This window comes from Neodiprion virginianus, chromosome 1 (genome assembly GCF_021901495.1).
Source record: "Neodiprion virginianus isolate iyNeoVirg1 chromosome 1, iyNeoVirg1.1, whole genome shotgun sequence".
NCBI lineage: Eukaryota > Metazoa > Arthropoda > Insecta > Hymenoptera > Diprionidae > Neodiprion > Neodiprion virginianus.
This window is the reverse complement of record NC_060877.1, coordinates 27,946,174-27,972,036: the sequence shown is the minus strand read 5'-3', so window position 1 is coordinate 27,972,036 and position 25,863 is coordinate 27,946,174. Positions and strand designations below refer to the sequence as shown.

Here is a 25,863-nt window from a genome sequence, read left to right as displayed (position 1 = left end):
GTAATTCGAGATATCGAACTTGCGCACACCCGGTCTCGTCGATCTCGTTTGCCGACGGCGCTCAAGGTTCGATTGTCTCCAATTTTCTCTCGCGAAACTTTCTCGTTCTAATGTCGTCTTTTTAATTCATATTGCGGATTTATCGTGACAGGGCATGGCTGGCTACAACTTGAAGAGCCCTGAAGAGGTGAAAGAATATCTTAAAAACCTTCACATCGAATACAAATTCGGATGTCTCAACGAGAAAAACCCGGAAAGTAATACCACCCTTCCTTTTATAACCTCATTTCCGACTTCCGCTGCGCGTTTAAAAGCATTCAATTTTCACATTCTGTGTTATGTTATTCAGCATGTCACCTCCTTGGAGATTACGAAGAGAGTATAAGTAAGGATTATGAAAAATCGGCCAAAATCTACAAGGAAAATTGTGACGAGAGAAACTTTGCCCACAGTTGCCGAAAGTTTGGAGGTTATGCACTAATCGGTGAGATCAATCCCTGTATTAGATTGTTCTAAAATAGGTATACAGAACTTCAGCTAAGATTACAGAAAATTTAATGTTAAACAAAGGCTTGAACGTAAAAATTTTCATAAAGCATCCCACTACTCCGTATTTAATAACTGTAACGTGTTTGGTTTTTTTTTTTCAATTTTATGTTAATTCTTTACAAAGGCAAAGGTCTGGATGCGGAATCACCTACAGAGTCTTACAAGTATCTGAAAAAAGGATGCGATGTTGGAGACATGATGTCCTGTGCGCATGCAGGAATTGTGGCAACGTCCTCGTTTAAAATTGGAGAGAAAGAAGTTCCCATAGATTTTCCAACGGGGCTTGATTTACTTCACAAAACTTGTCACGAGCACAAGTTGGAAAAAGCTTGCTACTACCTGTCAGGACTCTATCTTGACGGGGTTCCGGATTACTTGGAAAAGAACATGAAGGAAGCTTACAAGGCTTCGATGAAAGCTTGCGAGCTTGGAAACGCATATGCCTGCGCCAACTTGTCACAAATGCATGCACGTGGCGACGGAGTTCAGAAAAATTCTGAACTTGCCGAAGCCTTCAAGCAACGAGCACTCTCGATTCAAAGGGCCTTGCAAGAGACCAAACATATACCGTTTCAGCAGGGTATGGGAAGCTAACGTGACTGCCAGTACGTTTGATAAATTGTTGAGACTTATTTCGTTGACATTTATGTACATTTATTTGTTTTCAATTATAGCAATAAATTAATTGTTTTTAGTTTAATCCTTGTTGTGAATATCTACCTACTAGTATGGTATTACAAACATTCATTTTACTCTCTTTAATCTGGTAACAGAAATTCTTTAAAACACCTCCCAGATGATCAAGGTTCACACTTCTTTCAATGGTATTCAAATCTGTAGATTATCGCAAAATCCGTAAGTTTCTTCTGTTCCTGTATCCGAAATGGTTTGAAAATTAAAAAATTCACAGGCAAATGTAGAGTATAATTGCGTTTTCCATACAAAGTTAGAAAAGGGCTAGCAAAAGGCTACAATGATATCGATTGACTTCGATTATAGGTAAAAGGAGCTACTTAGGTGATATTGCGTTGATCGTGGCAAATGAATTTATGAATGTTCGCTCTCACGTCACCTCAGTGGCCTATTAACAGGCGCACGAATGTGACTAGCGTCTGGTCAAAGAACCGAGTCAGATAGAGTTTAACTAACATAAGAATATAATGAAGCGACGCTTTGTCGTGCAAATTGCAAATACGACGTAGAACTCGCGGAGGACAGTCATGAACGTAGTCTCAGCATGCTGATTAGAGTTCTCATGATTAAAGCTGCAGTACCTAAGCATTTCGCTTATCGATAGCTATTGAAAACTACATACATAAATCTCTAATTGCGAATAAATTCAAGGATTACGAATGATGATGAAAATAATTGCAGTTAGTGATCAACCTCTAGTTATACCTGTATTCCTACTTCAGTGTTTACAGTAATATCAAACTGTGCTTTTACATTGCCGTCTGTGTTGATAATATGATAAATTGACAATGGTTAGTAAGAATTGTATAAGATCAATTAGATTAACGGCTTTTCACATGGTTTCAAGATAGCACTTGCTTTTGTTGAGTTATAGTCACTGAAAGAGAAACAATTTTTCTCGTATAATGTTAAGAACTTCAATATTTGCCCACAACCACATCTGTGCAAATGCTAACACAATCGGCTTGTGACATCGTCAACGGATTGTAAGAATTATAACGTATATTAGCCTTACGAATAACAAGTTCTTCCAATTTGAACTTGTCGATTATCGTATAAAACATTCTTGGGGTAAAAGTTTTTTGACATCTAGTGAAGGTGTCCAAATCCATGTATACAATATCCTCACTAGCTCAAAATTTTTTAGAAGTAAACTGCAGGATTGCTTCTAAAAATCCAACCCCGAGATTCATTAACACGCAATGAACTAATTGTTCTGATTACGATACGGACACGCCAATAGCGTATAAGGACACGATCAACGCCCACAATCGGATATCCAACACACATACCTATGTATGAATATATACTTAAATTTTACAGCAAAGCAACAACTGATTAAATACCAATATCCGAGTCAGCTGCTTTTTCCATTACGCAAGTATTTCGGCAATCCAATTACATTTTCAAAACACCTGAATGTAACCCAGAAAACTCTAAAAGGTACCCAGGTAACAAGGCAATAAGTGAACAAATATTTTCCTACTACATTGTAGGAGCGACGTTGCTGGTATATGTTATTTCATCTAGTTTTTGCCACAGTTAAAAAATGAATTTAAAAATGTCCGAATCCATAGACTTCGCGATTACTCCGCCACTGCCTCGCAGCGATCTGCGAAGGTAAAAAATTACACGCAAACAAAAACATGGAGTAAAAATTCCTGAGACAAACGTGTCTCTCGAGAAACACTGTGCAGTTGGCTACCACGCCAGTTCTGTCGCCAGTCTGGTCGGCGTCAGCAGAGTTGGACAAGCGGTCGAGGTTCTCTTCCATACTCAGGTATGTACTAAAAACTCGACCCTGTAACGGCCGATCTAGAATTGGTATTTCTAAACTGGAATTTATAAAACGACAAATCTCGATTCTCGATTATAGAAGCGATGATCAAACTCGCATGTATACTAGACGCAAACACATGCAGTTGTTATTCAAAAGTGTCGGCAGCTGAAGATTGTTTATCGTATGACTAAAGCATACGTGAGGGGGATTTAAAATTAACTCAATTTAAATCGGTGTAGTTATAAGTTTAAATCGTAATCGACGTATTGCCGGAAATATAACATTACTCGCCTGCGCGTGTTTATTCCTATATATTACAGTACCTATGTGTCTCAGTCTGTGGAATAGAGCGAGATTTTTTTTCAATAGTGATCGCTTCGATGAAAAAATCGAAACCCGGTCAGTTTCGTAAAGTAATATCTGGCGTGTATCGTAAAGATTGCGGAATTTTGTGAAAAATTATTGTAACTTGGATTTGCGGTAGGCATGCACAAGTAATACGTATGCTGTGCGGCTAGAGAGTTCTGAGTAACGGTTTTTCGGACCGTGAAAGTCAATACACCAGTCAATATATAGAAATTGCGTATTTCGATCGAAACTCAGTTTGAATTACACTCGATGATGAATATTCTTACAATACATATATATTTTCAGTAATTTTAACCGTATATTGTGAAAATATACATATTTATTTTTGCAGGTATACTCATACCGATTACATGCATTACATTAAATCGGAATTACATCGTTGCTGCAAGTTTATATGTCTGATCTTTTATACTTTCTCGAATTATATCGATGTGGTACTAAAACATTCCTCACAGTCATCTCAATATAGCCATTTTATAGCACATTGCGTTCAGGATTGATTAAGAAGTTTCGTTTGCTCCGTCAAATATTCTTGATATACCATATAAGTGTAAGGAGCTGTTATCACGGAAAGAAAGACGATAATTGACTCTAGCTGATAGATTAATTATATTTTTCCACATTTGGATCCGATGAAAAGCATATTGATAATTGATTAGTCAGAAACCGTTATGTGACAAAAACCACACACACTACACGTTTTAATCCGTACTTGACACAAAAATAAAACAATATTTGATTTACAACAATCATATCGTCGAGTCCGGTTTCATGAATTATACTAGAATTACCGGTGCTGAAATTACCCAGAACATACAGGATGAAATAGGCATGGCACACAAGAGTTAACAGTGATAATTATTTTCTGGCTGCTGGCATTCCGACCACATTGTGAATTGAAAATACGAGGCTTCGCACGATCGTGTATAAATAGTATTACGGCCTGATCACCAGTAAAGAGAACGGCTTCGCAGCTGTGACTGAGACGATAGGCGCATACGGTACGTAGGATGGGTAAAAAGCAAGATTAACCGCTAGTAGCTTAATAGTTTTTTACGCAATTGCGGGAACGCCTTGGCGACTGTATTTCCACGTTGTGAAACTCCTGCTTCAGCTTACGATTAGCAATCGTATATTCCATGCAATTTGTGATTTACAAATATATAATTGTTGTGATAATGCATAACCACAGACGGTTGATTCTTTCCTCGACACACATAGTTGTCGGATATTCGAAAAATTTCCTTATCGATTGAATATCACTCACAGTAAAATTGCGCGAATTACGAAAATAGTGGATGGATAAAAAAAAAGGTCAGCATCTTAAGATGAGTCAGTTATTTCGATTGCGAAATCAAATTGTACAAAAAAGACAATGGGAAACCACAAAGACGACATTTGTTGTATGGAAAGTACGAGGGGGCAGAGGAATAATACTCTCGGCAAGATAAGGAAAAGTATTTACGGAATAGTCACGCACATGTTGACTCGAGTGTCGAATCGCCGACTGATAAACGATATTCCAACCAAATACGACCCACCGCAGTCTTTATATTCCAGCTGCTCGGCATCAGTTCATTCGTCTTAATACGTACTGACCACTTTGCCATCGTTCACTCGAGCCCGTAACTCGCAAGCATGAGGTGGTACTACGTCAAGCCTCACGCTGCTGTGAGCCAATATTATTTGGTAACAGCCGCAGTAATCATCGCCGTCTGCGGTTCTGCGGTAAGTTGTGATCTTAAACCGAGAGTTGCTCCAGATCCGATTTTTGGACCGTTTAATAATATTGTTCTGTTTATTCTCTTCTCATCGAATCTTTAGAGGTCTGATACGACTGGTGGACCCTCATTTTCTCCAGTGGATATTACCGTGTACTACGAATCCCTTTGCGGCGATAGCATTCAGTTTGTCAGAAATCAACTAGTCCCAGCGTATCGTGATATTGGAAGCTTTTTTACCGTCAACTACATTCCTTACGGCAAAGCCACGGTGAGTCAGAAAGCGCACATGTGCACAAAAAAAAAAAAAATGTTATGTAGATTTTACATCTTTGGAGTAAAATCTCCATCAATTGTGGTAGACCTACCTAAGCATATTTCAACTCTTGAAATTGGTTTTGTAACTCTTATTATCGGATTTGTAAATCTTGCCACAATTATTATACATTGAACTCCAAAAAAAAAGTGCTGTACATATATTCACCACAGGAGATGTAAAATCTACAATATTTTTCTTTCCGTGTAGGTAATCGTAGGACTGCTTTTAATTTTATTTATACAATTTACGATTATCAATGAATGATGAATGTAACGTCTTCGCATCTCGTTATAGAGATGTTTCTACGAGTTCAGATCACTTAGATTGCTTTGGGTGGGGGTCAAAAGGCAGACAGATTATCACAGTACGTATCGTCGAAATTGCGAAGGTTACCAGCGTTCGCATATACTTCAAATTGTTTACCCGTCATATTTGAGAAAAATGTACGCTTATATTGCGTAATATTTGATTTTATCCCTGAAAATGAGAGTAATTAGGATGAAAAATTGAAATAAATTTTTGATTCGTTTCCGAACGTTTAGCACGGAAAGTACGTTAGTAATGGGGTTGAAAAATGGCATTTCACCTGTCAACATGGACCACAAGAATGCTATGGCAACAAAGCGCAAGCTTGCGGCATAAACGACATCCTGACAAACCCTGAGAGAACCAACAAGCAACAGGATCTAGTCAATTTTGTCGGCTGCGTGATGCAGGCGAGGAATCCTTCCACTGCTGTTCCACAGGTATTCCGCAATTACACTCGGTTACGTAAGCTCGTCCGTTCGTTCTACACATACATGAACACAGAGAGAGACACAACGCAATGAAACTAAATAAAACAAACTATCACCGCGGTGGTGAAGATCAAAATTGAGGAATTTCTGCTCCAATTCCAGTGTCTACAAACGATTGGCATGGATACGCAGCACGTATCGTTAGTAGAAAATTGCATCTCATCCGTAGCAGGAGATGAGCTGCTCGCAGCTTACGGTGACAAAACTCTCGCTCTACAGCCAAGCTTGAGTTTCGTACCAACCATCACGGTCGACAGGGTGAGTCGAGACTTCGATTTGTCAGAGTGTTTTCGCTATCTTGGTGGCTAAAACAGTTCGTGTGGAGTGCCTTTGATACACCGGATTTGCAGAAATAACAATTACTGTGCTAATTTTATTCAATTCACAATCAATTCTACTGTTAATTTATCCGAGCTTGTTCAACTGGTTTTCAGATTTATCTAAAACAGACGAACCGGTTTCCGTTTAAGTTGAGAGAGTTAAAATAAGTTTTTGTCACTTCTCCAGTGGAACTGGATGTAGAACGCGGCAGGAAACTTTTTCTCACAGTCAGTTCTTTTATTGCAAAACTTGAACAATACAAGAAGTTTAGAAAGATTACGATTGACCCTGCCTGCAGAATAATAGAAAAACTCCAAGTCGTAAATAAAAGATCTTGCTCTCAACATTTTTACTTTTACAGTGGAAATGTCATGGACTGGGTTCCTTGTTCTCAAACTTAATTGTCTGTGAAATGGAAAAAAATTTAATACATGCATCAAAAATAATAATTTGAATGAGAAAGAATTGATAGCAGCATGCTTCAGAGTCAAAAGCTTAGAACTCAAACAAATATGGTACTTGTCTTCAGAAGTTGAGAGATTTTGCAAATGGAATATTTTTACGGAAAACAGAGGGGAATAAATATAAAGGAGTGGAAAATTCATGATAAAATGAACAGACACATCGCATCGGGCTAAATCAGTTTTGACCTACAATTCAAATTAGACATATTTCATAATGATTGCGAACAATGCTCAGCAGAAGTTTTAACGTGCATGTCTAATTTCTCTTTCAGGCATACTCGCAAGAGGATCAAATAGGCGCACTGCGCAACTTGACAGCTACCGTCTGTAAACACATACCTGAACATAACAAGCCATTGAATTGTAGCGGCTGAACAGTGCCATGAATTAATATTTACTTCTCGGAACTACAATTTAAACAGAGTAAAAAGATGTGAATTTTTAAATATTCTTACCGTCACATTTTGGTACCACTCATTTCAATAACCTATAACATTATAAAACTGTTCATCAATTTAAATATATTTTCCACGTAATTAAAACCGAATGCTATTTTTGCTTACAACTTTATTTTCTAACCCAGAAATGAAGCCTAAGATTATAATTAATGAGTAGCGAAATATGTAGTTTTGTGGAAATAGCAAACAATTGCCGGTGATAAAAAAAGTTATCATATATTTACAAAATTTCCGTTATCTTATGTACAAGTTTATATATACAAAATAGTATATCGGCATACACGTCTATATATACAGAAACAATTTTTTTTTTCTCACGTGTTTTTCTTACGTGAAATATGAATGTATAAAAATTAATCTTCTCGAGATAAATTCGTTCTAATATATTCTTTTAATGGGAAGTACTTTGGTAAAATCACGCGTAATATTGGTCCACTGTGCGATACAGCATAATGTACAGTACACGTTTCAATCGAGTATCCACATATCGCACTTACAGTGTGCTTTAAAATAATTCTCACAACATTCTTAAACTCTAATATAAATTTACTTTATATAATTTGATCGTTTGAGCATTGAGATCATAATGTATTATTGGCACATTTGTTTTTTGGTCATCGTTACATACCCATACCTAACATTAACATACGCTGTATCCTACATCGCCTCGCCTATCATAGAAAAAATCGATTAACCTCCGATAAATACCGATTCGTCCAAATTACTCAGCTCCAGAAACTGTTGCTCGATATCGGATCCCAGTTCTTGAAAGTCAGAGACATCGCCTTCCGCATAAACTGGAAACACGTAATTTTCAAACCATCAATTTATCATACTCCGTTAACGGGTACGTCGCGCCAGCTTGGGTATCACCGACGTAAATACCAAATACGTACAAGAAGTGCGGTGCGGGGGGAAAAAAATAGCTGAGAGGAAAAAAGAAAAGAAAAGGAGAAAAATGTGAAAGAAAGAAACTTGATGTATTATTGGGAAACCAGCCTAATCCATGTTGCAGAGAGTGTATTTATGAAATACCGAGATTCATTGGTCGGTAAGTTGGGCGCGTGTGTAGCACGTGGCAACTTATGGCGCGTGCTTTCATGCACAGTCAAAAAAGAAAGGAATATTATTTTAACTCTCTGTGTGGGGTGCGCGACACCTCCTCTGAGATTCAAGATGGACGCTCGTCCAGACGCGGTTATTATTATCGCGTTGTCGTTAGTTTTAGAACGATTATTTTTCAGTTATATGGGCAAACGCACCGAACGGACAGAAGCTGCATGCACGTAACACCGCACGTGCACTTCTCCCCCTTAGCCCGCGATGCATCCCCCCCCCAACTCCGCCATCGACTATTCGTGTTTATTGTTACGACTTGCGTGGCTTATCTTTCACGTCGCTTGCACGAACCAAAGAAATCGTCGGCTTTTCTCTGTATTTCGACCCTCCGTTCGTACATTGGTATAGGTGTACGCTGCACTACGTGCATTGCTGTACACTATACGTGTAACGAGTACGAGTTCTGCAGTCGACTACGCGATGCATCTGGATCATCGAGATAATATCGTGGCGCCAAACCCGTGAGGTACTTCACTCCCATCACTCCAAAGGTGATTCCTCACAGGGGTATTTGATACGAAAGAGTGGTTAAAAGGGTTTTCCCTCGGGTTAATTATTCTCCTGACTTCGCAGCTTATATCACTCATGCAATACGAAATGAACTCACTTCAGGAATGAAAATTTAACAAATTTTACCTCGAAGGTAGGGAAAATTCAACGTAGTACGAATCGTAGTATATTTACTATCGTTGATCATCCTGCGGTAAAGAAATAATATTACTGATTGATTCTTACCCGTGGCGTCGGTGACCTCTACGTGGGTTGCGTCTCCGATAAGAAAACGGCGCACGGACTCGAAGGGAATGTACTCGTGGCGTTCGTCCAAAGGGGTTGGGACGCGATCCTCGCCGCATACAGTCGAGAGGAGCAGCTCTTCGTCCTCGTAGTGAATCCCGAGATCGAGATCGGATCCCAACCGTGGACGGAAGGTGGTCCCCGTTGCAGCGACGTCCGCCCCAATCGACGACGTCTTTTGCTGAAGCCGTTGCGCTGCTGGACCGGAGTTTAGACGCGTCGAAGAGGCCTTGCACGACATCCCGTTGCTCGATCCTCTGCTTCCGGGACCCGACGACCCTGGACCGGGTTCCGCGTGGTTCTTGACGTGTTTACGAAGGCTGGACGGATCGGTGTATCGCTTTCCGCAACCGCTCACCTGGCACGCATACGGTTTCTGAAAGGATTAACGTGATTCCTAATAGCTTTGACCTCGCATGGCAGACAGGATGTGCAGCGACAAGCAATTTTCAAATTATTGACGCCCAGAGCAAAGCTGGTACTCTTGTTTGTCTTTATATTTTGCCACTTTTTTCGCCACGCGTAAACGGCGCGCTAATATTCAGAAGGTAATCGATACGCCGCAATGATTCGAGTTGCTTAAAAGGTTGTCACCCGACTCCGTTAGGGAACGATAAAAATACGAAATATCTGGAAAGTATGGTAAATCGGTATGGCATAGACCGTGTGATTATTTCATTAAGCTGTTGGTTAACATGAATTTATTTTGAAATAATCAGCGTAGTCTTGAATTACAGAATTAACATTTTATAATGCTAACATTATCAGTGTGTCGTCAGCTTCGTCAAAGTAAATAATTTTATTCGAATCAAAACGTCTTAGGCTCCTGAAGCCACATTAAATTCAGTCACCACCAAAAGCAGTCACCAGTATGACAAATGTTACAACGATGGTTCATTATACCGCATACTCTGATATTTGTTTTTTAACCTGCGATATGTCCGCGTATGCAAATATCTTCGAAACACGTTTTTTTTCTCACTTCCTCAAGCCCCAGGTTCATTTTATCCAAATTCAATGAGACGTCAAGAACTTTTTTTTTTTTCAAGGTATATGCGAGAATTTCTGTACGTCAAACGACAAATAAGATTTTCGGATGATCAAATCACGTGCCATAATTTGTGCTTCGAAAGACTTTCAATAATTGTAACGTTTTTAAAATTCAAAGAATTCGTTTAATCGTCCTGATGAACACCCACAGGAACGTAACGAATATCGAGTATGAGACGAGTTTCGGGACCCAACAAGCTTCGATAAAAGTTTGACATTGAGGATACCGAAAAACGAGAAGCACATAATTAATGTGTATGTTTTTTTATAATTTTTTTTTTTTTTTATCGAACATGGATTTATATTGTAACACGGGCCCCGTACTGGTTTTGGGACCTTATGCAAGATCACCGCGCCTTCAAAACGGGTTGTATATTCCGCAGTCTTAGCCGCGAATGAATAACAAGGAAAGAAAAATGTGCAAGGTGAATTTCTTACCGTGTCGTAATGCGTTCTCTGATGTTTCGCGCGGTCACTGCTGTTGCTAAAGGCCTTCGAGCAGCCTCTGTGCTGGCAGGCGTAGGGCCTTTCACCGGTGTGCGATCTTTGGTGAATTTTCAAATTCTCCAGCCTCGAGAACGCCTTTTTGCAGCCTGCGAACTGAATCGTTGCACCAGTTACCGTACCGTCACAACGATGCTAATTCCTCGCGATTCGGTCAGCCGCGCCGAGCGAACGGCGGCACGCTGGACCAGTTTTCAAATCCGGCGACAGAAATGAGCGGAAGTGGGTACTCACCGGACACTTGTTGGGCTTTTCTCCGCTATGCACCCGCATGTGGATGAGAAGCTTGTACCTCGCGTTGAAGGGCCTGGCTCGCGGACATCCTTCCCAGAGACAGGCGAACTCGTCCTGAGGTGCGTTTGGCACCATGGCGCCGGATTCGCCAGACGTTGAATCCCGTTGAATTCTTTTGCTGTGACTGTGAGCTCCCGACGACGATGACTCGACGTGCCGCCTCTCAATGTGCCGCACCAAACTCGCCTGTTCCGGAAAAGCACATCCGCAGTCTATCCACCGACACTGGTAAGTCGGCCCGAATGAGGAATCCTCTGTTACGGAACAGCCTGTGGACAAAACACGATTCTCATCTAGCTCCGAATTGATATTGCCACCAATTGGTATTCACCTGTATACATGCTTCGTCGTCAGATGAAGAAATGGGGGGACTTTTTTCTCCAAATTTTGTTTCCTACGTCAGGATACCCGCGAAAATCGAAGTTTAGAACGTTATTAAGTTTTGTTCCTAATTCGATGTATCTATAGTCAAATTTCTTAAAATTATCAATAAACCTCCGATGATTTATTTTATTCAATTTGATTGAATCAGTGAAATTCTTTTTTTTTTTTTTTTGTCGAATAATATGAAGGTATTTTTTTGTATCGCATATACTATGCGTATTTACTGTACCCTTGGTAGAATATGGGTTACAAACATCTTACCGTCTGACGGCAGTGCTGCTGTTTGGTATTTCAAGTAAACTAGATGTTTGGCCGATCACCGAGTCAAAGTTTAACGTTTGGTGAGATAATCGAGCTCACGTGATGCAATTTATTCGCTATATCTACGACAGTCGTGACGTCCGAAGCGATATCGAGTAGTGTTATATAGTTTTCGCGCTGGCGAAACCTAAACGATCAAGCTATGTTTGTTTCTCGAGACGAACCAGTTGCGCGCACCGAGCGAATCCCATAACACTACGACTATCATAACGAGTATGCGTGCAAGATAAGAGAAATCGTGGGTTTCAATTTTCGCCAGCGGTTTTCAAGAACGGTACAAAAATGCTGTACGATAAATCATATTACAAAAACAAGTCAATAAGTAAAATCGAGTTTCGGTCTACCTACCGACAGTCGGAGCCTCCAACTTGATCGTTTCCGGAATCGTGGGCGACGTCGAGGTGAACATGGACTCACGGTCGTTAGCGAGAAGGAGTCCCTCGTCCTGCGGCAGGACGACTTGGTTGCTATTCTCGATCAACGGTTCGTCGAGGAGGCAGGTGGAGGCGGCGGAAGTTCCGTTGAGTTGTCCCCTGTTCCGGTAGTAAGGCGACGTCGACGTCGTCGATCCATGAGACGCGGGTGTCGGTGGTGAGGACACGAGGTGTCCAACCGCGTAACAGGAGTTGTTAAATCCGGCAAAGGGATCCAGCTCCTCCTGGAGGTCGTCCAGATAGGGAGTCGGGCAGGGCGGCGATCCGTTTCCGGCGAAGAGGGAGGTGGGGTCGCCGCGAATAAGGCTCAGGTCGAACTCGTCCGTGACATTGGCGAGGCTCTGCTGCTGGCTACCGTAAAGTTGCGAACCGAAGCTCGTCGCGCAGTCGGCGGTGGTGTTCGGGGGGTAAAAGGACCTGGAGAACGCGGTTCCCATCGAGGGTAGCTTGTGCCGAGACGAAGACGACGCGTCGGCGGCGGCGGCGTCGTCGGCCTCCCCGTAGAGGCAGCACCAGGTCGGCATCGCGTCGGCGGCCGCGCTGTCCGGTCTCGGAGGAGCGGCGGAGTTCGGTGGATAGGGAAAGCAGGTGTACTGGAGGGTGGTGCCGTACTGTTCCCAGTCACCGGGGTCCCGAGGGCTCAGGAGAAGGGGGGAGAGGCTGCTGGCCTCGCTGACGGAGGAACCCCAGCAGGTCTGGCTCGCGAGAGAGCCGTTGGATCGTTGGAAGTCTTCCTGAGCGGCGTTGCCGAGGGGATGACGGTGCTCCTCGTCGCCGGTACTGGCGTACTTTTCCAGGTGCATCACGCCTAGGGTAGTGGAACGTTTATTTGCGATACGTGGTCGGTGTCGCGGGGAAAATTCAGTCGGAAATCATGACCCGCGGGCTCGAGGCGTTTCGGTTATTACAATATATGTGTACGCGCTAGGGCGGCCGGAGGGTAACTGACGGGACTCAGGACGAAGAAGACTCGCGGCCGAGACGCCGCAAGAAGTTGCATCGTTTTTCCCCTATGCTAAGAGAGGCCCCTCCACCCCCACTTCCAGCACCGCTGCCCGAAGGGTTCGGGCGAAACGAGCGACGACGCAACCGCCGGCGCCGCCCACTCGCGTGGCTCGAGTTCGACGCCGCAGCATCCATCTCGGCGCTCTGTCCGAGGCACGTTCGCCACGGGGGTTCGTCCCGACGCCTCCGTGCCATGCGTGCTCTCTGGCTTGCTCCGGGTCGGCTCATCGTTATCGCTCGGACCGCGCGACTGACATCTGCGCGGTCGTCCATCATCTTGGCTTTCTTGCGCCCCCGCCCCCACCCCTCCCCTCCCACCCTCGCCCTTTCTTCTCGGTGCCCCACGTTACACCCTGGCTTACGACAACGCGAACGAATGTCTGGTGCCTTCGCCGGGAACTGTACCCGATCGTCAATTGTCGTCTCACGACATTCAATGGATGTGACAACGAACACGCTTCGCTCCGTGACCCGAGTGCCTTGAGGGAGAGGGGCGGTCCAGATACGACATGCGGATGAGCTAATTTTCCAGGCATGCGATGTGCTTGTACACGCGGTTTTTACTGCTTATAAAAGCTTGTGTTAGGTATAAGAGTTTCGGAAGTGTACCTGATACTTGAAATTTGAAGATTATTTCTTAAATTTATTTTACAGCAATGGCAATATCGTTTGATTGTAATATTAAAACATTTAATCATTTGTTATTCAGGTTGGCGGTTGATATTTTTATCCAACGAGTACTTTGCCTTCCCGGAATATGCAGACTATACGATAACGGCGGGACGTTGGTGTGCAACCGCCACAATTTTTCGAGAATTTCTTGCCACGTCTTATAAACATTAATATAGACGTCATCGGAGAGACGATAACTACGCCAATATCGCCACGCTTTATCTTTCGTAATCAAACGTGTGATAAACAAATAAACTTTCAATCTCAGTAATTACACGACGAACTTATACATGAATTTAATAACGATTGCCTGTACAGTGTACATCCTTATTTCATACTTGTATATAATGATTCGATGAAAAAATTCATTCCAGGTGGATAAAATTGATTGACGGTGAATATATTGTGATTTCATAGACAAGGAGAATCGCTACGTAAATAGAATTTTCTTTTCGTTATCAGTAACCGAAACTTAATTCTCTCGCTAGAAGCGAACAACTAATTGAGTTCATATTGCAAACAGTTCGTTCCTCCCGGCAAACTTATCTGCAAAGTTGCCCGCTCCAAAAGCGACTATATGCCTATGTCTCGAATCCAATAAGATACGACTTGACCTGACCTACCGACCTAGACAGGCAAAATCGCTAACGACTCCCCCCCCCCCCCCCCCCATGTCTTTTCTCAGTCAATAGCGTTTCGGCCATAACGCATATACGTACGAGATACGCTCAATCGCCGGACACCCCGCAGATGATGCACTTGGCACGCACGTGTCGTTCGCTACCTTCCGGACTGCACGAAGCCTCGCACTCGTCCCTCTCGTTCAAGATGCAGGACCTTACCGATCAGTCAATTCTCACCTTCCTTCCTTCGTCCGAACCTGCGTTACAAAAAAAAAGAGCAAATCGCATCCAGTCCAGCCGATGCATCCCGGACAAAACCGACGACTATGAGCCCGCGGGGCGCGCTCACGGATTTCACGACATATACCTACTGGAAAGGGTGCGAGCCTTGGACCTTGGGCTGGTGCAGCAAGGAGCGGAGCTTTTTAGGCGAGAGAAAGCCGAGTCGAAGGGAGTCGAGGAACGCCTTTGCTCCGATTCGTATGCGCAGGTTCGGGCTCGAGCCGCGGGTTAGAGTCGTGCGGCAAAAAACCGGTGCACCAGCTGCCGTACACGCGTCAGTGTACCGAGCTGGCTGCGGTCCATCGTGTACGATAGCAACGCTGCCCTCTCGTCACTCGCATTGTACGGATGCATTATAAATACGCGCCCCTCGAGCGCAGCGACGTTTCTTAGTTTCTTGCACGCCGCGGCTCGCCTCTGGGTGGATGCTGCCAACGTGTGTCGCGTGGTCGGGGGAATAAGCCTACAAAGACATATCCCGTCGCGCCCGCACCCTCGACGCAAATTCCAACCAGACACGATCGTGATGGACGCCTTCGGCAAACCTGTTTTATGCTTCAACGTCGGGTCGAGTTGCCGATTCGACGATTCGTCGCGTCCGTCAGGGAAGAAACCCCCTTTCACCTGCGCTTTCGTGTCGGATTTACATACGCGCGATAGAGAATTATAGATTCGAAGGATGGATACGAAGCATGCGTGAGATTGTTCTTCAGTCGCCATGTCGCCTATGTATCGTAATTCAGGCGTGTCGTAAGAAAGGGAATCCGAGTTTCGAATTAAAACCGAAGGGGCACGTCTCTATCATTTCGTTTCCGTAATTGGGTTCGGGTTAAACCGTCAACTAGCGGGCTGCGTCATGCCTAAATTACATTAACCGTTGATGCGATTATTTCGAGCGGCATAAATTCCGCCCGGTTCGGTTGCTTTTTCTGCGGCGGTATTCACAAACATGGTAAACCGCGTTCGTTAATGTGCCACCAATACACCAGGGGATGGGATACCGAGCGTGTGCCATATATACTGTGCTTAGTTTTTTGCCCCCTGTCAAATTCGTCGACGGGCTGCACGACGTACCGCACCCCGCGTTAACGGACTTGTGAAATGAAATAATATACGTACACGTCTACATGTGCCACGACCGGTGGAGGAAGATCGTTTCGGTAGCCGGAGCTTTTCTCCCTCGTAGGCGGAGTGTGCATGGTGTCAAGAAACACGGTGAACCTAATTCCTTCACGGAGGCGAGATTTACATCGCCAAGAATCACCGGGACCTCCCCCGGACCTTCGTTACGCGACGTTACGTAGACGGGTCCGCAAATTGTAAACTCCTGACGATTTCAGCCCCATGGTTCAGGCCCCGTGTCGACCCGACTAGACCGAAATGGGCTCAGTTACGGAAAGGAGGAAAAAAGGGAAAAAACTCGATCGAGTTAAGAGGGACTTGTTAGTTTTCGAAGCTCTGTTCCAGACATCTTTCGAACATTTACACGCGGCGAGAATGCGATATTTTACGTGTGAATATTGTGTTTCAACTTGGCACAGACCTGGATTGAATTTCAGCAGGGTTTTAAACGACTACAAAGTATGTTTGGCACGGATATGAATTCATCTCGTTGCACGGTCACGTTGCCTTTCACGTTTGTAACAATCTCTAGACGTCATCCGAGGCTCAGCTAAATCGTTCTACGTAATCTTAAGGTGTGCGATCGGATCGTGCAAGAAACTTCCAACGAGACGAAGCATGTTGGTACTCAAGTTATGTGTAAATTTTTCCATATTTCCAGCTTGGCGATGTTTGCAGACATTGTTGTTTCACTGGTTGATGAATATTCATTATTTCTCAACTTGTAAAATCCACGCACCGTACAAGCGGAGCTGATATCATGGCAATTGTACGCTGAATCACGTCTCGATGTGTCTGACTTGCGAATGAATGTTAAAATTTGTGGAAGTGTTTCTTCGATACTTGAAAGTACCCACAGCTGAGAGTATTTTCGAAGCCTTTCTCATTTTACATCGTAACCGTTGCTGTTTTGCGGTTTGTCCCGAGGCGTCCAAAACCAAGAAAAATAAATATCTACCGGGTATATGATAAATTTGTGATTAGTATAGAAATTAGCGGATTCAGGGTTCGCATTTATTACAAGTGGATTTTATCGCTAATTCCTTGAGGTATGTTTTTTTCCGCATTCCCCGTGACAATAAGGTTGCAAAAAAATTAAACCTGCCAAGATTTTGTGGCCTTCGAACCGTTTTATGAAATTAACGGTTACTCGTTTCTATATCCTATACCGAAGAATAATATTTCACACCTAGGCGTTAATATACTGTTTATTACTTGGTATTTAATAAATTACTTCACGGTCCGATGGAGGAGGAAACAAATGTTAGTAAAAAAAAAAAAAAAAAAAAAAAAAACAAGGCTAAGCGGATTAAAAAAAGATGAAACGAAAACACAGGTGTAAATATTTTTGACGTTGTTGAGAATTAAAAAAAAAAAAAAAAAACCATGTTTATGAATAAACGAAAAATGGCGTGTCTTTAGGCGGATGTGTTAAACTATCAAAAATACTAACATCAATTTGTATTCATTCGCGCCACATACAAAGTTGCGTGAGGACAAATTGCAAAGATCGAAAAAGCAAGGCAAAAGTCAAACAACGGTTGACTAAATGCGAGAGGTTTCTATAATTGCGTAAACGGCGTTACACGCATATGCATGCATAAAGAAGTATATAATTATCTTAAAATTACTGATCCCAACGAGTGAAAGTCGTTTGGATATATACGTCGAAGTAATCGATTCAAATTAACAGTGAATTATTTAGACACGATCGAGGAATGTAATTACGAAAGCACGGCACGTTGCTCGGAAGGCAAACTTTGGACATCTCAATATTACGCATAATTAATGCATAACGAGCCATTCATATACGGTCGAAATTCTACAGTTAAATTTTTAAATAAAAAATGTTTTCTTACATGCATGATTCTAGGTGGGATATAATAACATTTGGAATAAAATCTGACAGTAATTCCCAAGGCTTACGTACGACGCGTTATAGAAGATTATATTGTGTGTATACATATATCTACGCGAGCAATAATAATATTTTGGTGATTGTGGTGGTAGGTCGTTCTCCACACGACTATTCCTCGGGCAGATATATATGTCATATGGTAAGTAAATGATCAACCGAGTGACACATGTGGCTTGCCAGCCCTCTGCAATGCTTATGTTACGCTGCTCTGTCCCTCCTTCTTCTTCGCCCCTGGTTCACCAGCTTACTCGCCCCTGTCCCGGCTTTTTTCTTGTTACTTTTTTTTTACACTTTCTCTCTTGCTTTTTTTTTTTTTATTTTTTCCTCTTTTTTCCTCGAGGCACCTGTCATACTCGTTCATACTGGGGACTCGTATCTGCGTGCACGTGTTTCGTGAAATAATGCTGCACTTCTACGCGACGAGGAGAAAGAGAGAAGGATATGGATTCGAGAAACGGAGAGTGGAGAGACGTAGACGCATACGTTTACCCGAGATTTAAAATGAGGAGAGACGAGGAGGTAAATATGGAGAAAAAAATACAGATTTATGCCCGGCTGACAACGCGACTGAAACTACAATTTTTTTCCATCTCTCAAGACGGACCTGCACTCGGCGATACGTTCGATTGATAAATATTTTCCTGAATCCTGACGTATCACGTGCGCAGACCGAGCCGAAGTTTCTTGTTAATATCCATGCTTCGCAAAAGAGGAAAAGAAGGAAAAAATAAAAAAAAAAAACAAACAAGTACACAAGTGCGAAGAAAACAGTGGTTCAAGTATTGGAACAAAACACTTTATCACGTATGCTAATAAGTCTCGAGCCGCGCAATTCGTTCTACGTTTATGGAACGAATGAGGAGAATTTGCTTGGGTGATTTGAAAGTCAACACCTTGTGTATATTTCTCAATCGATTGTGAGTAAATAGTTGTAGAGAAAAAAATTATATTATATGTAATTTATTTAGTTATTAGTGTAGGCACTATCGACCTAACTGAAACCTATGAGAATCAAATTTTGTACCGGCAGTTATTTCACTCACGTACAACCGGAAAGTTCAAGGCTCCACACAAAGTGAATATCCTTGTATACTTGTAACTGCCGATCTTGGTCGAGTTGAAATGCAATTGTAACATGTTAGTAGAAAATTTTCATCTATAAAAATAATGAGGCATGGCAACGTACTTGTCTGTCGCAAATATGCGAAGCGCGTAACTTTTGGAATACCTTTAACAAGAATTTACGCTACGATATCTAGGAACATGACCGAGAAATTTTTTATTTTGGTAAAGCAAAATGAATTACAATTCCGGCATGTAAAAACGGACAGTATCAGTGTGAGCCGCGCCTAGTTGTAGGCAGACCAAATTTCGTCTAACGTACGCGTGCTGCTTTCCACTCCGAGCACGGCGCCAAGACCGAACATCCTCAACAACTATGAACACCTTTTCGAGACAAGAAAGATAATAAAAATAATGTAAGATTTTAGAACACGGACCGTTTGATGTATCAGGTGGTTTGCGTAATTAATGGACTTTGTCAAACTTGCGTATTTATTACCGCAGTTAATCAACCAAGAAACTAGGCATCCACTCGCGTACGTTAAACTCGCGAGCTTTTGAAAAACATAACGACCAAGTGATTTGCCGTATTTGATTGATAACAGCAGTTTCAGGGAATAATTATACGAATAAAAATAATATAGAGAAAAACACGTTGCCAAAGGACACTGATACATTGCGCATCTCTGCTTATTATCGATGAAATTCAACGTAAATGTCATTCGCGTTGAATGCCGTTTGTGAGACTTGTTGTCCTCGATCGATCCGCAGGTCATTCACAAATATGTAGATTGGTTCTGATGCAAGAGCAAATTTTTTCATCACAGACATAGAAGCGCTGAACATGCTTCATTAAGCTGAAGGTGCATAAAGACGGTCATCATTTATGGGAGGAGGGTACAGCTTGGACGGTTTAAAATCATACCTGTTTTTAGGAGTTTTTTTTTAAAGAGAATGAGAATAGTCAGAGCAATTTGTGTTTGAGGGCTTTGTTATTTACAATTTCAAGAATGTTGTAGAATTTTTTCATTGAAATTAATAACAAAATGGCGGCATGGCGTATATAAGTAGTGATCAACTCCGAACTCGAGGGCTTTTGCGGTGGCGCACCTCCTGACATCACTGTCCAACTTGTAACAAATGAAAAAAAAATGTTGAGTTTAAAACAACTTTTTAGGTTCGAGCTCGTAGCCCAAACATTAAAAAAACATTACAGTTTCAAATGTATACGCTTATGAACCACAAATTTCATGTTTAAACCATAAAGTTGTTGAAAAAAATATACAAAAAAATGTAGGGATTGAAATTTGAAGATTCAGCCACGCGGTCGGATCGATAAACATGTTTTAAAGATTGTATCAAAATTTCAGGTCGTCCGAATAAAGATTGAGCGAGGAATCTGCGCCATGACGCCGTTCTGTTATTAATTTGAATGAAAAATTTTTGGAATATGCTTGAAAGTATAAATAAATAAGCCTTCAAACTCAAATTTTTCCAAGTGTTTGCATTTTCTTTTAAAAAAAACTTTTAAAAATAGGTACGAGTTTAGACCGTTCAAGCTGTACCCCCACCCAGCAAGGAAACGCGATTAGACTCCGTTCTATAATCGCTCGTATAACGATATCGCGTCGTACAAAGTTGAGAATTACTTTCTCATTGACAGAACGACAGCGCGACCTGGTTGTCAGAGCTTGTGGTACACCGGCGTGAATCTCTAAATGCAGAATTATTGTTATCCTCGGCCTCCTTAAAGTCCCCTGACATGTTGCCTGGGGTCCCGCACTACCGTTAGGACCGGTTCGTCGTTGCGTCGCCGTTTCCTTGATCATCCATCCACGGCAACATCATCCTCGTTTCTGGGCTGTGAAATTAGGTTTCTCGACGTTTCTTACACCGCTGCTCGGTGTGTATTATTCAAACTAGTAGACTGATACAAACGGGAGCGTCATGCCCTCCAATTACCAGTATAATTGGAACTTTGAACGGCACTTAAGAGAGTTCAGAGGAACACAGTCGACGCACATCCGAATTCGAAGGGCGTTCACACTCTGATAACTTCCGGACGTACGCTTCACACTTCTTCACGATCACTGGCGTGTGTGTGATTTCAATGCAGACGGCGGACGGTCGACGGAAGGCGAGATGGAGAGTGCGAAATAAAAGTTTCTAACGATTCACAGCTTGCTGACACCTGCCCGGTTGAAATATACGCAGTATGCATATGAGCACCGGAATATTTAGAGAACGTATGTATCAGCTAGCTTTCGTTTGACGGGGAGATTTTTTTTATTTTTTCTTTATTTATTTATTTTTTTTTTCTTTATTCGTCTATTTATTTTGTCGATTTTGGTAAACTCCGATTTCTTTTCGAATCGATGACGCAGATTGTTACGCCGGTTTTGCGATCTCGTTGTGTAATCGGTTCTTACTTTATTTCTTTCCTTAATCGTATCATTTATTTACGATCTTACCGTAGTGATCTACCCGAGTCAAAAATATTCCATCGAGTTTTCTCCAAACTTTAAACATACATACTTAATGCACTTTTAGAAAAGTCGTTCCATTTGTCGGATCAATGTGTGTCGCGGTCAGTCATCACGGGCTCTCGATGAGGAACGATTGGTTTCATAATAGCTTACGAGCTGATAAGCAAGTATTTATTACCGTCAAAATATCGTTATTTTAACAAATACAACGATTTACGGAAAAATAAACCCACAATGTATCATGTTGTGCATCGTTTCAGGTTATCACAGATTTATAGTGCAGAACTCCAGTATTTTGTACCGAGTGAAGATAATTTTAAGATCGACGATGATAGCACTAGTAATAATGATGATGATTTGGCTGTGCGTGGTATTTCTTTAGTCGTCACGTTAAACGAAGAATAATACTTTCGCTAAAATGTCTATAGTCTTTCATCTTGCCAAAGTGCAAATACTGATTCATCGGGGTATTATCAACAGTCCGGAATTTACATAAAACAATATAAAAATATTGCTAACACTTCATCATATTACAAGGCTGCCAGCATATATATTTTACATATATATGTTTTTGGAGGAACGCGCATTGTTTGTCATTGAATTCGATGGTAATAATACACGGGGTATTCAATGTCAAGTGATCGCGCAAGGCTAGATTCGAACTGTCACAGATTATTTTTTAGATTAGCAAACGATCGATTTTGTTTTTTATACAGAGCTGCAATTCTAAATTTATTTTTCCAGGAGATTTGAAGATAAAATCGGAACACTCTTTTTTTACATGCGTGAAAATTATGTTAGTTTCCTTATGGATAGTAAATTTTGCAAAAATATCGGACCCGAAACATAATCAAGTATTCATTTCATTTACGTATAATCGGTTCAAAACAGAGACATAGGTATTGATGAAAATTTTTGAAGTGGCAAAGTCGACCAATCGTAAAAAGAAAATTAAAAACAAAATAATTAAGGTCAATCATTCGATGATCAAGTTGGTTCTAAACTATCCTGTTTCCGGCATAATTTCCATAATAAATGGTTGTATAATATATTTATTTTTTTTCACTGCAAAATTGCAGGAATGAATCACCACCTCGATCATCGTCTCGAAATAATTGGGCGCATATATAATTTTACGGAAGTAGAAACAAGCAATTTATTATACCGGGCAACTTATAGTCTCGACAACAAGTTTATTTTCCGTTCAATTCTTGGTCTTTATAGTCAATTATATTGCGCCTACGTTGCGTCATGTGTTGTATTCATAGAAAAAATTTACGGCACATAAAAAAGAGCGCTCAAATCGCCCGAGTAATACCTTAGAGCTATAGAAATTAGCAGGGGAATTTACGAACCTGTCGCACGATAATACTCCGATCACGTTTCAAACTCTTACTGTTCATTGGCTGACTTGGGCCTATTGTATATACATACTGGATTAGCGTATCTTCGTTGGTTCATTACACTTACCGTGTCGGCGACTTTGCTGCGTACGACAAAGCTCCGACATATGCGATCGGCCTTGTATGGACCAGCGATTGATATCGTTGCTACAAATCATGGCTACTAGCTGATAAGGCTACGAATAATTTGCAACGAAGCCATCTTGCGTAACGATTGCACAACGCGAGTCAAAGTCGATTGAGAACAATATTGAATTACGAAAGTTCCAGAACTTTTACAACACATAAACATAATTATATGTATGATTTCTGGTGTGGTAAAGGAATATGAAAGCAATTGGGAGAGATTCCTGAAATAAATTGGAAAAAGCAGAATGCACGCAATAGCCTGTTTGTCATCACAGCATCAACCTTTCGCAAGTTATAAGGAGCAGTAGCTTCGGCAGGTAGTTTAAGAAATTCAACTTTAATTCACGGCATAATAATAGGTGATTAGACAAGCGTTGTGGATCGGGCTGTCCATCATTCGCGTGATTTTTTTTGTAATTTTGACTTTCGCACGATCATTTACCTGTAATATTTCGAGAGAGCTAATCGCTCGGCTGCGAGGAGTCTTCTACCGGCCAATGAACATACCTGTACTTTCTCCGTTTACGTGAATAAAAAAGACAAAGTAATATCGAGAGCTGAAACCGGCGTTCACAACGAGAGATTTCTTTCCGAGGGTCCACTTTCTTACCGAAAACTTTCATATAAGTCATAATATTCAATCATCGGTACAATATTGTATGCGCACATTGGTCAGCTAGGCCCGTCATTAACCGAATCACAAAAAAAGGAACCTTGCCACCTTCGAATGCACCGTATGCTGTGCTACATGTACGATAGGCATGCACATACATTAAACATATTTTACTCTAGACTAAACCCACTGGATCGCACGAGCCAGGCTCTTTTTATAACTTAACGTTAGCAAGGCTCTGCTACGATTTTGCCTGGCTGTAAACCTTGACAGAATAAATATGGTCACACGGTAGATACGTATACATTATGAAGTTTTGGGTAATCAGCGAGAACGACATATATCCACTTCTTCAAACGTAAATTACGATAACGCTGATTTAAAAGTTCAGAAGGGGCTCTCATGTTGATTCGTTGGAGTAATAATAAGCCTTATCAAGTACAGCGTTTCCCCTTGTAAAAGAAAAAGTTAGGATGAAATTTAATCTGTCCTGCATAACGACTGGGCTGGTATAAATATAGAACACTAGGTTTCTAGGTTCGGTATACGCAAACATATTACGTACAGCTCCGTTCACCAGCTTCATTCTGACCGTCAGATATATTTCCATGATGTAGATTTGGATATCTTAAAACATGAATTTGAAGTTTTGCGTACTCGCGCTCAGTGTTATTTTCCGAACGTGCGCTTCGGCACATCCATAAATGAATAAATTCCTCGTTTCTGGTTCTCATATCGTCAGAACCGGCGATGTAACCGTAGTTATTGAGGAATACTTTATAGCTTAGAAATCGGAAATACTTAAAATACTGTGAATGTAAAACAATATTCGAAAATAACCATTAGCACTATTAATAAAAAAGACTGGCAAATTTTTTTTACCCTCTACACGAGCCTGATTATTGAAGTGAAAACTGGCACTGTATACCACAGAAAATTTTACTTCGCTGGTCCTGCATATCGTGAAGCAGGTAAAGGTCTCCGCAGTGCAGTTTATATGATTTTTCAACTTTTTGCCCTACAATTCTATAGTCAGGGGTGATACTGAAGGAATGTTCGTTCCACTCTATTTCCCAAATTTGACATGGTCGCTTCGAAGATATTTGGGAAGTTTGTCAGCTGATTGTGAGTTAAGTGTACGCTGCTCTTAACGTACTGTTGTACATACAAGTCTTGATGACTTGATTTTGACGAATATGACCAATACATACACGATTCTTGCGATTTCACACGGACATCCGTTGCTACGGGTGAGAATATAGGCACAGACACACATATAATGTATTTTGAATACGTACTCGACGCCTTCTTCCTGAGCCCAGTGATGGGAAACGAGCCGACGAGCATAAGCGTGATTACAGCGTGAGGTTGCTTGTGGGTTATATATGTATAGATGTAATTGTGAATCACAATGAAATTCGTCTGGACCACAGAATGACAGAGCTAGGCACCGCGTACCGTGACGTTATCCAAATTACAAATACACGAGTATGTTTGCCAGTGTGCAGCTGCGGAAGGAATAAGATATATATATATATAAAATAAAAAACAAACAAGACAAAAAAAAAAAAAGACGACGATGTACATTGAGATCCGTACAGACTGGAGTACCGTGAGAGATAGTCGGGCGCCTCTCTCTTCGTCCCTCTCTCTCTCGTTCCAGGTATCTCTTGACTTACGAGATAAACGAAGCGCGAGGTTTCACTGTGCGTGCTGCGAACTCTCATCACAATTACCTGATGCCATGGCAAATTCACTGTTGAAACTTCCGCGGCGATGATATTCGTATTGGCGATTGTAGTTAGATTACAGCGTGCCATCGCACGTATCGTCGATTCCCGAACGAAGAGCCCAGTCGATACCGAAGGACACATATGTTCGACCAGGCGTCTATAGGCCCGACGAAGCGATGGCTCGATGCGTTGCTGAGCGAGCTACGGTTATATACCTAGTAGTCGAGTTGTTCCGACCAACAGCAGATATCATTCACACATAGGAACACGCGGACCGCGACGAGCTCTCATCTCGCGTCTCCGTCAGCAGCACCGGGTCCGAATGATAATCGGTGAGAGACAGAGCTAGGCCACTTGTTGCGCGCGTCCGTCCTCCATCCTCCAACGCGGTTGGCTAAATGGTCTTGGTTGTGGTCGTGAGTAACCATCCGCCAGCAGGAGAG

The 25,863-nt window shown here is 41.9% G+C and overlaps 3 protein-coding genes across 6 annotated transcripts; 2 read left to right on the top strand and 1 right to left on the bottom strand.

Moving 5' to 3' along the window:
• Positions 1-40: 40 nt before the first annotated feature.
• On the top strand, positions 41-1,249 carry LOC124296766 (cytochrome c oxidase assembly factor 7 homolog). The gene is made up of 3 exons (XM_046747109.1): positions 41-257; positions 350-484; positions 674-1,249. Exons 1-3 carry the CDS (start codon positions 155-157, stop codon positions 1,141-1,143), a joined length of 708 nt encoding a protein of 235 aa, XP_046603065.1. The 5' UTR covers positions 41-154; the 3' UTR covers positions 1,144-1,249.
• A 1,645-nt stretch (positions 1,250-2,894) lies between these two features.
• LOC124296764 (GILT-like protein 1) lies at positions 2,895-7,560 on the top strand. 2 transcript variants are annotated; one of them, XM_046747107.1, is made up of 6 exons: positions 2,895-3,022; positions 4,952-5,119; positions 5,216-5,383; positions 5,974-6,177; positions 6,331-6,486; positions 7,286-7,560. In XM_046747107.1, exons 2-6 carry the CDS (start codon positions 5,030-5,032, stop codon positions 7,385-7,387), a joined length of 720 nt encoding a protein of 239 aa, XP_046603063.1. In that variant the 5' UTR covers positions 2,895-3,022; positions 4,952-5,029; the 3' UTR covers positions 7,388-7,560. The 2 variants fall into 2 exon arrangements, with proteins under 2 accessions (XP_046603063.1, XP_046603064.1); XM_046747108.1 differs by having other exon boundaries at positions 2,943-3,022; positions 4,938-5,119.
• A 108-nt stretch (positions 7,561-7,668) lies between these two features.
• LOC124296755 (zinc finger protein GLIS3-like) lies at positions 7,669-25,591 on the bottom strand. 3 transcript variants are annotated; one of them, XM_046747094.1, is made up of 8 exons: positions 25,287-25,591; positions 24,986-25,195; positions 14,769-14,929; positions 12,287-13,180; positions 11,174-11,502; positions 10,874-11,035; positions 9,326-9,761; positions 7,669-8,268 (listed from the first exon to the last, which is right to left on the bottom strand). In XM_046747094.1, the coding sequence occupies exons 4-8, from the start codon at positions 13,173-13,175 to the stop codon at positions 8,162-8,164; spliced, it is 1,923 nt and encodes a 640-aa protein (XP_046603050.1). In that variant the 5' UTR covers positions 13,176-13,180; positions 14,769-14,929; positions 24,986-25,195; positions 25,287-25,591; the 3' UTR covers positions 7,669-8,161. The 3 variants fall into 3 exon arrangements, with proteins under 3 accessions (XP_046603050.1, XP_046603049.1, XP_046603048.1); XM_046747093.1 differs by lacking the exon at positions 14,769-14,929; XM_046747092.1 differs by lacking the exons at positions 14,769-14,929; positions 24,986-25,195; positions 25,287-25,591 and adding an exon at positions 23,013-24,953.
• Between the last annotated feature and the right edge of the window lie 272 nt (positions 25,592-25,863).